Source organism: Sardina pilchardus, chromosome 11 (genome assembly GCF_963854185.1).
Source record: "Sardina pilchardus chromosome 11, fSarPil1.1, whole genome shotgun sequence".
Lineage (NCBI taxonomy): Eukaryota > Metazoa > Chordata > Actinopteri > Clupeiformes > Clupeidae > Sardina > Sardina pilchardus.
The window spans coordinates 33,888,033-33,900,904 of record NC_085004.1 but is presented as its reverse complement, the minus strand read 5'-3'; the positions used below and the strand labels follow the sequence as shown (position 1 = coordinate 33,900,904).

At 39.8% G+C, this 12,872-nt stretch overlaps 1 protein-coding gene across 2 annotated transcripts in view; it reads left to right on the top strand.

The window, feature by feature from the left end:
* Positions 1 to 12,636, top strand: part of csnk1g1 (casein kinase 1, gamma 1) — a 35,360-nt gene extending 22,724 nt beyond the window's left edge. Inside the window, exons 10-14 of one of the 2 annotated variants that reach the window (XM_062549102.1) lie at positions 1,053 to 1,160; positions 2,680 to 2,787; positions 6,684 to 6,790; positions 8,760 to 8,783; positions 12,286 to 12,636. In XM_062549102.1, the coding sequence (XP_062405086.1) occupies positions 1,053 to 1,160; positions 2,680 to 2,787; positions 6,684 to 6,790; positions 8,760 to 8,783; positions 12,286 to 12,340 (402 nt within the window). In that variant the 3' untranslated portion in view covers positions 12,341 to 12,636. The remainder of the gene's footprint in view (positions 1 to 1,052; positions 1,161 to 2,679; positions 2,788 to 6,683; positions 6,791 to 8,759; positions 8,784 to 12,285) is intronic. The other variant, XM_062549104.1, reaches the window with a different exon arrangement.
* Positions 12,637 to 12,872: the final 236 nt, after the last annotated feature.

Sequence of the window (12,872 nt, the reverse complement as noted above, 5' to 3'; positions counted from 1 at the left end):
TAGCCTCCATAACCATTTTAGTCTTTGTTTTTATGTCAGCCAATGGACTTACTAGGCTAGTTTAACTGTTTGACATTTTGCACATACTCTATAAGGATATGTGGATGCAATTCATTATATTTCTTATGTCATTAGACAAAATAAATGTTGAAAGAAAATCTGTCTGGGATCATAGAAGACATAAGCATCTTGCAATGTTCGTTTATGATTTTGGTGAGCACTATATGAATGACCGACATGACATGAGCTAACGGAAGCTTAAGAAGGATTTGTCAACCCGTTGCCCCTATTTTGTGTTAACAAGGTATACAAATCCTTCAGTCAAAAAGAGAACTCGCACACCAATGTTGCCGATGCAAAGTTTAATCCAACCAGTGAGTGTAAAGTGCTACCCTAGTGCGAAACGTTTCGGTACCATTCAGACCATCATCAGTGCAAAATCATACAGTTTTTGCACTGACAATGGATGAATGGGACCGAAAATACCCGAGAGTTCATCATCCCTTTGTAAATGATAGTTGTCTTCTGCCACTTCCTGTGGTGTCATACTAGCAAAATACAATCCATGCTTCTCTCAGTAGATTGTATATGAGGCTAGACATCCTAAACCTACTATCTGCGAAGAGGTGAATGAAAATGTACTTGGAAAATAAGCAGTCACAAAAATCATTTGCCCTAACTTTTGCACATGATACAGTTGCTGTAAATTGTTTTTATCCGTTTTTAAACTGATTAATTAAACGTGACAGAATTACATAGCATTCTTTTCTTTTTATTACTTAATCTATTTTCTGTGGGGGTTCTATTTGCTTCTTTTGACTTCAAAACAAAGGAGTTAGCCAATCTTTGTGTAATTGTATGAATGTTGTATGGTTTATTTTGTCAATGTGCACACAACATTGCAGAGAATGTTAAATGTGTGTGAGTTTATCCCTTTTCTCCAGTTTATCCCTCAAATATTAGTAATTACAGCTACTTAGAGAATTTATCAGACCATTGCGCCATTTGCAGAAAACTAAGTAATACTGTACATTTTTTTCACTTTCTCCCAGCCAACACCTGTCGGATCTGTCCATGTGGAATCAGGTGCATCAGCCATAACAAGAGAAAGTCACAGTTACAGAGATCGGCCCTCGCAACACCAGGCTTCTAGGAATCAGGTTAGTACCTCAGATACCCAGGGCCCTATGTCCAAAAGCATCATAAGTCACATGTTACATGCTTCAAATGAATGAGAATGCTTCCTGAAAAAAAAAACTCATAAGTTAATTTAGAGATGCACCGATTCAGTAGAGATGCACCGATTGATCGGCTGGTAACTGGAACAATCTGAGACATGCCAATTTTATGCTGGTCAAATGCACTCCCAGTCTTTGAAGACTTCAAAGTTTAGCGATCATACATGATAATAAGATGTCAACAAACAGTGACACACAGAGCCTAGTATTTCTACTCCACTTAAAGAAATACTCAAACTATTTACTGCTCGTAAACCACCAGTGTGTAAAATTGACACACAGAAGTAGAAGGTCATTTTTTTAGATGAGTAATTTTGCTTTTGGTCTTAAAGGGATAGTTCGGGTTTTAAGACACAAAGTTATATGGGTTCCCTGTCAGCAACGTTGTGCATCAGCACTGACTTACCCCCCGACAGCGTCCTGTGAGCCGAGATCCAGCCGGTTTTTGATCGTTTTTGATGCCGGACTATTTTCTTCAGCAGGTTTCTGGGGTCACGAAAGTAAAGTGTTTTTCTTCTCAAAACCATATGCGTTCAACAGAGTGATATATTTGCACCACAAAAACGTTGTCCAGCTGTCAGTAGCGCGCAGTGATAGAAATCGCGAAAAATAAGTAAGTGATAACGAGGTTTGAATTTTTCCTGGACAACGTTTTTGTGGTGCAAATATATCACTCTTTTGAACGCATATGGTTTTGAGAAGAAAAACACTTTACTTTCGTGACCCCAGAAACTTGCCGGACTACTTTCTTCACCATCAAAAACCGGCTGGATCTCGGCTCACAGGACGCTGTTGCGGGGTAAGTCAGTGCTGATGCACAACGTTGCTGACGGGGAACCCATATAACTTCGTGTCTTAAAACCCGAACTATCCCTTTAAGCTGTGAAAAATTAGCCTAGAAATCTAGACGCCCCTAGCGGCAGTAAATGTAATTTGGCTGGCGGGGAAGTCTAGGCACGACCCATAGAGCCAGGGAGCTGAGAACTCAAAACACCAGCGGGCCAATCACAGCGTGTATAGAGTCGGTGGGTGGGCTTAACACGATGGTGAATGACATGCGACCAGAAGAAGATGATGATTCGTTTAGCGTTATCCTATTGCGTGGAGAGGGAAGGTTACGCATCCTGCTACTTGAAAACAAGAAGATGATTCGTTTAGCGTTATCCTATTGCGGGGAGGGAATTTGAACGACGACTGTTTATTCCACCCCTCCGATTGAGCCCTGTCTACGGTGAGTGTCCAGACCCTACATCTTGATGTAGGTCTGGCTCGTCAGGCTAGTGAAAAATGTCAATAGTCTTTCAGTAGCGATAAACAGCCGCTGTTGCTCAAGCTCCATCTTAAAGGGCATTTTTGTGTTGATCATATCTTTGAGATTTGTTACATTGTAGTTGTGTTTCTCCCCTCTGCTTCTACTACCTTCTTCTTTTTAACATTGCAGGCATCTACTACAGATCGCAGAGGAGCCTGGGAGGTGCAGCCCAACCGCCAGACAAACTCTTCTTATCTGACTTCGTACATGGCAGACAGGCATGGAGGATCAGTGCAGGTACTCTTTCTGTGTTCTGGGTAGGACCACACCACAAGATGAAAGAGAAAGTTTCACAGTATGACATTGCTTACTGTATCACCAAATTACATCAATTAGCATATTAACAACTTTCTAGCATTGACGTAAGTAAATAAAGTGCCAATGACTGACCCGAGCACCTATGGTTCTGCAACCTGTGACATTCCGTAAAACAACAATGCACTCACATGTAGTGTGTGTATCAAATGCACATATCAGAGGTGCATTCAAATTCACTGAATTTAGGCGAACATAGGCAAATTTTTGCGAACGTTTGCAAACGGTATTCCGTTAGCCTTGAGTTTTTGGCGAACGTTTGCTAACTATCGCAAACAGTCTGAGGAGGTGGTGCGCCGCGAACATACAGTGGAACTGGACGTGAGTTTGACAAACACAATAATGCAATTAGAGTTACTGTAGAATGGAATGTTAACACCAAATTGTTAAAATGTAACTGTTTAAAGAAAACATGTTCACCACAAGCGTTCACCACTGTTCACAACACAAACTCAAGGCTAACAGAATACTGTTTACGAATGTTCGCAAACGTTCGCCTATGTTCGCCTAAGTTCGGTGAATTTGAACGCACCTCTGATGTGTGTCCTAAATTTTCGTTTTAATTTAGCATTTACTTCCTGTTGGATTACACTCATGTTATTTGACTTGATTCTGGCAAGTGGTGAGTGTGGCAAGGCAGTAGACAAGTGGCACAAGAGGGTAAGTGAGTCACACTGGAAGTAAGCAAGTGGAAGGGGACAGTGGCGCAGGACTGTAGGCAAGTGGCATGGGGGTCATTCTGTGTCAAATCAGGCAAGGTTCTTGCTGCACTGTCTCAGATTTTGTTTAAAATTCTTTCTGAAGAATGGATTCCAAAACCAAGGCCTGTAATACCATTTATTTTCAAATTCTGTCTTCATATTGTTTTTATCCCTTGAAATTGCTTCAGTTTCCCACCTAAAAGTTACAGTATTTGAGATTAACTTTGTATAACCGAACAGCGTGAAGTGTATTATCCCGCTTAATCCACTGTTACCACTTGCGTTGTGTTCGTTTCCGGTGACAATTTAAATATTTTAATCGCTACAACTGTCTTGTTTTACTAGAACTACTTTTCCCAGACACATTTCAACTAATTTCTCAAACTGCGGTTACTAGTATGGATGGTTGCTATGGCCAGGTTACAAGCCCGAAGCCCTAACCAGTAGGCCACAGCTGCCCCTATTGCTTGACAACGGGAGAGATAGAACTAACGACTGGCTTTTGGCCATAGCAACGTGCTTTTAGAACTAACGACTGACCTTTGGCCATAGCAACCATCCATTTAGAACTAGTAACGGCAGTTTGTCCTGCAAGTAATAGAAATTTGTGGCGGAGAGAAGTAGGGTGCTGTGTCCACCAAACGCGTTTTTTGCGCCGACGGCGACCATTTTCAATGTAAAGTCTATGTAGCTAAGCGCCCTCTGCGGAAAAAAACTGTCGGCGCCGACCGTTTTTTGTCGCAGCGCTCAGAGCGCTCAAAGTTGAAATCTGTTCAACTTTTAGAACAGCGCCGGGCTCGTCAATGGCACTTCTCGTTATAAACCGTCTCTGGATTTGGTAACTTAGCAACAATAAACACTTATCGAAGCGCCGAGAGAAGGAGGTTGAGGGCGCTCTGGCTGTAAAAAACGCGTTTGGTGGACACAGCACCTAGTTCTACAAACAAGACAGTTTTAGCGATTTAAACGTTTACATTATAATGGGAAATTAACGCCAAAACAAGTGGTAGAATTGTTGTATAAAAGCAATATAGCACTCGTGATTGTGGGTTGTTGCTCCCACTCGTGCTATATTGCTTAATTACACTCCACACATATCTTATAACACATTGTCAGATACACCCAATCACACTCACAATCTGCAATCTGGAAGGGAAGAAATTGAACAACACAACTAAATTAAAAATATAATATAACTACTGCCTCTTTCTCTAGCACATCCATCCCCTTATGATCACCTTGGTACTCTAAGCGATGTTACACTGTTTCTAAGCTAAACAAGGTCCCTGTGGACGGCCCAGGCTCCAAAAACGGCAACAAAAACAACTTGGTCCAGCCGGGACCATAAAAGCATACAGACTGTTCCAGTCTGATCACTGATGAGATGATGTTTAGGAGAATTTGCATGGGAGGGAGGAGGTTTTGTTTGACGTTATCTAACCTCGCTTAGAGTCGAGTCGAGTCAAGTCAATATAGTCAGGTTTTATTGATCTAGCCCATTTCATACACAGAATGGTAGCCCAATGTGCTTAACATAATCATAACAATCACATACTAGGTAAGGTAAAAGGTAAGGTAATTTATTTTATATAGCGCATTTAACGTGCACTGAGTGCAACCCAAAGCACTTTACAAAAGACAGACAGTGCCGAACGGAGTGGCGTAGTCGCCAGCATACCCGTGACAACAACAACAAACAAATTCACAAAATAACAAGAGACAAAAGATGCCGGACGTAGTGGCGTAATCACAGGCGTACCCGTGACACCAAGACATACAAGACAGACAAATAAACAGAAGTCAAATAAATAATAAAACAAACAAAAACAGAAAAGTCCATGTTAATATAGTCCAATTGACTGCATCCAAAGTCCCATGGCATTGATGGCGCATAGCTTAATCCGGAGGGTTCAACGGCTCAGGCCGGCTGGAGAGCAGCATAAGCAGAGAACAGTCAGAAGTCGTGGGTGATCCTGCAGATCAGCAACTCAGTGACAGCGACATTTTGCCTTTAGCTTCTGATGTTAGCTGATGTTAGCTCGATCCAGATTCCAGGCAGTAGACCATGGCAGCTCGCAGGCCAGCAGCAGCTCGGCAGTAGCAGCACATCGTCCGCAGTTGGTAGCAGGTCCTCAGCTCTCCTGACCAGTCCTGAAGTGCAATGCCGCTCACGGATGGAGGATGAGAGGCCCAGGGCAAAAGCTAGCCATCGTCAGCGGTTCATGCCAAACGTTCAGGGCATCAGCCAAGTTGTAGGCTAGATAAGCAGCAAAATGAAGACTAACAAAAAGCACAAGACTTTTGAATCGAAAATAACGTAAACTAAGAGTGAAAACATTTAACTAGACAAATAACTGCAAAAAACGAACAGAATAAAACATAAAATAACAAACAAACAAACAAAAACATGATGCCAGACGGAGTGGCGTGTCTCGCCAGCGTCCCTGTAACCTAGCAACTATTAAATAAAAGAGCACCTTTTAAGTAATTTTATAAATTGTCTGAGTCGATGGTCCTTCTATTTTCTTGCCACCCTGTTTTAAATAAGTTAAGTTAAGATAAGATAACTGAGATAATGCTTTATTGTCTGTTACACAGAAGTTTGGTACTCATTTTAGCAAGTAGCCGTATAATAAGGGGGACATTTTAAAGACCCCTCCACTTCATGTTGGAATCCTGGTGTTATTTTTGCAATAATGACCAGTGGACACTACATTATTCCTTACTTAATTACAATTCAATACAGTATAATGTAATGATAAATCCTATTATCATTTATAAAAAAATAGATGGCTTTATAGATGACAGACCATGCGATATTTTATTATTACTATTACTTTCATTGCTATTTGAACAAACTACTACGAAAACCTTAACCTAGTGGATAACGAGAAAACGGCATGTAAAGGTTTGACATTAAGATTTGGAAAACTTGTGTATTTTATAATTGTGATAAAAAAATGCTTCTCTGTGATTAGATTATGCTTTTGTAATTCTATGTAAAATTATATATTTATCCAACTAAAGAAAAATACTTAACAGAAATACTTAAGTAAACAGAAATTGAATTAGGTTTCTTTTTTTGGCCTTATAATAGAAAATGTGCATTTATTTCAGGTGGTCAGTTCAACCAATGGTGAACTGAATGTAGATGACCCACTGGCAGCTCATTCCAATGGCCCGATCACTGCTCATGCTGAAGTGGAAGTGGTTGATGAAGCTAAGTATGTTGAATAAAGTTATCACATTCTGTTTATATTACATTCCACCCACCATTGGCATGTGATACACACACACACACACACACACACACACACACACAAACACAATCAGCATTAAGCAGCACAATAACACTGTAGTTTAGCAAGTCGCATTGTTTTACAGTCACAGTGTGAATACTGTGTGTGGATTCTTTCTAGCATCATCTGACTCCCTCAAAGTAGGTGCACAGGTGCAAAAATGCAATGTGTGCTTGTTATGTGTTTGAAATCAGGTGCCACTTCTATTTCATGATGACTGCAAGCAAAAATGAGCCTTACTTGATTTGTATATCTGCAGTGCATTTTCTCAAGCACAGGTCATGGACTTTCTGGAATATCATGGAATTTTAGAGTCTATTCCAGACATGGAAATTCAGGGAATTGTATCATTCTTGGGGCTAAGCCATGGAACATCAGGGAATTTTGTTGTAACAGTTTTAAAGCATACCGTCCAAAATACATATACGGTATTTCCACACAGAATTTGTGTGTATCTGCTTTTTAGTTTTACTGCTTGTTTGAGTAGCCCAACTATGTTTATTCAATGCCTATTTAGTCATTCTCCTGCTCAAAAAAAGTAGAAGATTCTTGAAAGCTACGAAGGTGCTCTGAAATCATTGGTCGGTGTATTGTACTATTCATTAGAATAAGTCATGGAAATTCTGAGTTTTTTGGTCAGGCAAAGTCAGGGAAAAATCATGGAATTTTTCATTTGATTTATAGTGGGAACCCTGATTGGAAGTTTGTTGTTATAAACACTCATGGTATCTAGGCTACAACTACTGTAACAACAACTTGGGAAGACCACCCATTCATGATTTATTGTAAAATATTGAAATTGTTGGAAGTTGTATAGGCCAGCTTTTAACTTTATGTTTTTTTTGTCTCTATGCCTGTTTCATTCATCCTGACCAGGAGGGACGAGTGAAACAATGCACATTCGCTTTTGTTGAGATTATTCCTGACCCATTTTGTTCAGGGCTGAAAATACAGCTGTATTTCACAGAGGACAGATGTAGTTTGCTAGTGACAAAATATAAGCTTTCAGTGTGGCATGATCTCTTTTTAAATTGATTACGTTAAAAACATTTAATGTGTTTAAATAAAGGCTCTCCCTTATGGTAGGCTAGTTGTAAGCCACAGGCACGCACACAATAGGCATACACCTTCAATCAAACGATTTCCAGCTTTATTTTCTGGCCAACAATTCACTAACTTTACCCCACTCGCCACCCCGTCTAACTTGTATTAATTATGCGTGTGTGTTTTTTCTCTCCCCCTGCACACCACTTTTCTGACAAGACACTGTGCTAATCTGTTTTGTTGCTGTTGTACATGCAGGACTGGCAAATTATCAGCTCATCATTGGTCAGTTTAGAAACATTTTCAGCGTTAATACCAATTACTGTGATCATTTTGGTCAATATTCCTTTTACCATTGTGCTGTTGTGGCAGTCCCTTTATTTTTTCCTATCTTTGACTATCTAGGCTAAACTTTCAATATTTTAACTCCTGACCTGTTTTTTAACAAGACAACTGAAGAACAGCAATGGGTCTCTTCTGTTCATTCCTAATATAAGTTAGTATAAGGTTATTGGAGGTTATTATTAGGTTAGTATTCTTAACAGCAATATAAGAAGGAGGGTTGTTTTTAATTGTAAGAGAACCAATGGGATATAAGCTACGATTGCAAAGTGCATTGTTCATGGATCAACATCTTTGTTTGTCTTTGTTTGTTGTTTTTATGTGTTCATGTCCCAGTCTAAATGCTCTACACATGTGCACCTTTACTTTTTATGTTCATCCCTCCTTCACTCCCAGTATCTCTCACCACCATTCTGCTTTTCCTGCAGTACTGGTTTAAGAGTTTGCCATGTCTTCTCTCGTATAATAATCTTTCTGTCTTCTCTCTCTTTCATAATCTTCTCTGTAGCTGTGTGAAAATGCTCAACTTGTGGTGAGTTCCTCTCTCCAGTCTGAACCAATACAGAAGAAAGAGCAGATATGATGTTGCAGTTGGAGTGTGTATTGGTTAGGGGTGTAGCAACAGTTTCTGGGCCAGGCTTAATTATGGGTTAAAGCTCTATCATTTAAATAATTCGCAAAAAAATAACTAATGACTACTGACTGAGTCTAAATTAACATCATACAAAGACTTAAAAGGTAAAATGTGTAATAATATGTTTGCTGAGGTCTCTGCAGGGCTGTATTTGTATGGTTGGAGTCACTGGGATAGCGCCCCACAAAATGAATTGCAGTCTTTAAGTCTCTGGATGGGGTTGGGTGTGGGGCAGATTCAGACTGATTCTGACATGGTCTGATATTTTTAAATGTTTAAATTAATCAGCAGCAACAACACTAAACACAGAGTTGTTTGTATGTTAATATAGTGTGTCCAACATTTGTTCAGTGGTTCATCAACTCATAATAGAGTGAAAGGCACTTCTGCATTCGTTTCGCGGCCCTCTATTGGCTATAACCGCACTATGTAAGTTTACCAGATTGGGTTGCGGGAGGATGGAATGAGACGTAAGAAACTACAAATTTGATTTGCTTCGATGTCGCAATACATCATACTTTCATAAAATCACGCAACATACTTAAAGGTTTGGATAATAAAGTGTTTGGTAGCCACAGTCTGTTGGATAGTATAATTCAATGTTTTTGGCACTATGGCTGTAGTGTTCATGAGAATCCCAGGGAAGTGATTAACAGTTCTGTTTGCTGCACCAGGCAAGCGACATGCTGTAGTCTGCTGAATTGCTGTAGTGCTTTGATTCCTTAGCTTAATTTTATGAGACAAGACAAAAGACAGAATGATAAAGGCATTTCTGCTCACCAAAACCAATGTCTAGGTTTTCTACGACTATTGTTTCGGATATTTTTTTTTTCTTGAACCAGGAATTGTTCAAATCTAATGCTAAAAACTACAAGCTTCCAGCTTCCTCCCTTCTCTGCAGTCTGTGCTTGTTTATATTTTCTGACAAATTAGAGGGCCTGAACCTGTAAACTCTTACTTGAAGGCCTGGAATTGAATGGAACTGAGACACTTTCAGACACAGGGCTCAAAGCTAAATTGGCTGCTCCAATCTGAGTGTGAGTTCTTACGTCTTTAACTCATTGGCTGCCAGCGATTTTCAGTGCAGAGCGCTCCATAGGGAGGGAAAGTGAAAACCAGCGCCCCAAGTGGTTGCGTTCCTATCGAGGAACAGCTCCAATGTTAAGTCCCATAGACCGACTTTTCAAAAAAATACTACGCAGCTATACCAGCGATCTTATCCACCAAAAATATTTTTCAGTCTGCATACTGTAATAATCTACTAACTGTGAAAATATCAGACCCTATTTCGCCTTATTTAAAAAAACCGTAATTGCTCGTTTCATTTCATAAATGGACTACAACTTCAAGTGACGTGACACCCTTCCACGACGTTACTCGCCTAGCATGGTTTGTTTATTAGCCTGTTAGCTAGTTGGTTAGTTAGTAGACAATCACACTTACTGCCAGCTCTTGTGTGAGTAGGAGCACAACACAAGTTATCCCAACATAAAGGTAATTACCACGCGGTTTACATCGCTCTCTGTTATTACAAAAATATGATTGCCAGTTAAGCAAATTGCCGTTTTGATCAGTTGGAGATGAAGCGCCCAAACTGGTGACGTCAAATGCTACTGTAGCTAGCTACTGTAGTTCGTTATCACCATGTTACAAACAAACTCAAAACAATTAAACTGATCCTAAAAAATAAAGTATGACCACTCGAAGCAATAGAGCTGACCTACATGTATAGCATATTGAAGGCATTTAACTAACTTCCCATCATGGGCCGAGATATATTTTTTCTAGAAGAAAATCCCATCCACTCCTGCTAGCCTCTAGGAACGCAACCACCAGGTGGCGATGAGATTACTTTCCCTCCCTATACTGCCAGACGTTTTACAGCATTTTGACTGTTTTTCTAAGATCCACCGAACGGTGAGCTTTATGACTATGTAAACACCGAAGGTACCAAATGAAAGATTAGACTCTCTTCTTTCACCAGGAAAAAACGGTTTGTTTCTATCGTTTTCCGTTCTTTAGTAATAGTCAGTAGAACATGGGTTAGTTTTGCTAAAAACACCTGTTTTTGACCAAAACATGGAGAAAACGATCTTTTTGTGAAAATCAACTTTTTAACGTTAGCGATTCAGGAGGAGTATGTCTACCACGATCGACCACGATTGCACTGTTATCTCGTCAGTCTCGTCAAGGTTGCTAGGGACTCTGATGGTCGCTAAAGACTCTGAACAAGACGGTAGACTAGCAAGCTAGCACTAGCAAAGTTGTTGTTAGTCTATATAGCAATATCCAATGTAAATGGATCATACCGTTCACGTGTTTTCCATCCTTGATGTAAGAAGTAAGCATATTTATTCCCTGCATCGCGTGCAAACTAGATCCACTGTGGTCGATCTTCATTGTTAGCTGGTTGCATGCTGGTTGCATGTCTCTGTATGTGTACTTTGCAGGCAGATACTAATCATCCAAATGGCACTGCTGTCATCTAGCGGTTGGGATCGCTAGTACAGTCTGTTTACAAGCCTGAAACTCTGCCAGATCGTTCCCAAGCCCACCCAGGAGCCCTCCCCATTGAAAAAGGCAATTGACGTCTATAGACATCAATGGCAGTGAATGAGTTAAAGAATGATTGCTCAATAATACCAGGTTTTTTTTTTTTTTTAAAGTACACTTTATTTAGTGTCTAGCATGTTTGTTCATTTATACATCAGGAGCAAGGCAAGTGTAGGAAAGTGAGAGAACTGCTAGAATAATTGTGTTAATTGTAATTAGTCAAGTCGCTGTGGATGAAAGAGTCTGCTAAATGAATAAAGTAAATGTGTGTGTAAATTATACTATTCCGTGTAGTTTAGTGCAATGAAATATTTGAATACATTACTTGAAAGTATGTGAAAAGATTTTACGGTTAGTTAAATTGTAAGTGACAACTTAAATTGTTTCCTGAGTGGTCTGGTTACTGTCGGGATTGTAAAAATCATAGTCCTAATATACTGTACTATGAGAATAGGATCACACACCACCTGATGCGGGTCCGTATGTCTAACCTTAAAAGGTTACGTAACCTCTCAGTAAAGCTGATGAAAGTGTTATGGGTTGTCTGTAGCCACAATATTAATTGTGCCTTTGTATTAAGGTCATCAGTAAGTCTACTGTAGTTCTCATAAATCAACAGCTTTTACAAACCTCATCTTCTTTCTATTTCTGCTGTGGAAAACCTGGTATGTCGTGTGAGGTTTTGAGTTATTGGTCTGTTTATTGTGTGTGCATTCCTTTTTTCTACATTAATCTGTCTTCGCAACTTTTCCCCCAGTGTCATAAAAGTATTTATGGAAAAGCTGTGTTTGAGATTCAGGTTTAACTGGACATGTCCGTAATGATTGTGTTTTATGTATATTCATAGGTGCTGCTGCTTCTTCAAGAAGAAACGGAAAAAGAATACACCTCGACATAAATAAGCTGCTGAATCAAATAATGGGGGGAAATGAACTTCAAAAGACGAAAGACATCCCGCATAGGAAGATTGATTGCTTCCACTTGGAAACCCTGTGTTTGAGAGTAAGACATGCATTGCATTTGTCCAAGTGAATTAATTTATTTGCAGTTGTGCTTTTGTATGTTTTTTTTCCCAGATGTGCGGGCTCAATTGGTGGTAGGTTGGACACAGCCATGGTTAATATGGTAGTGTTATTTGCTGTTCACCCACCTTACCAATGAATATATTAATGAGCTCTCCCTCCATATAGATATATGAATGGAAATGAAAATACCAATTTCAATATATTTATTTATTTATTTTTATTGTTTTTTTTTGGGGGGGGGGGGGGGGGGGTGGCAGCTTGCGCTTGCACTTGTACAAACACAGCGGGACAGATGTACATGTCACTACTTTGTAAAAAGTGACTTGGCCTGTCCATAGAAAAACTCCTTTTCATTTTATGTTGAATTGGCTGAACCTTTGTCTGATAATGTAATCAGTGCATGTCACTG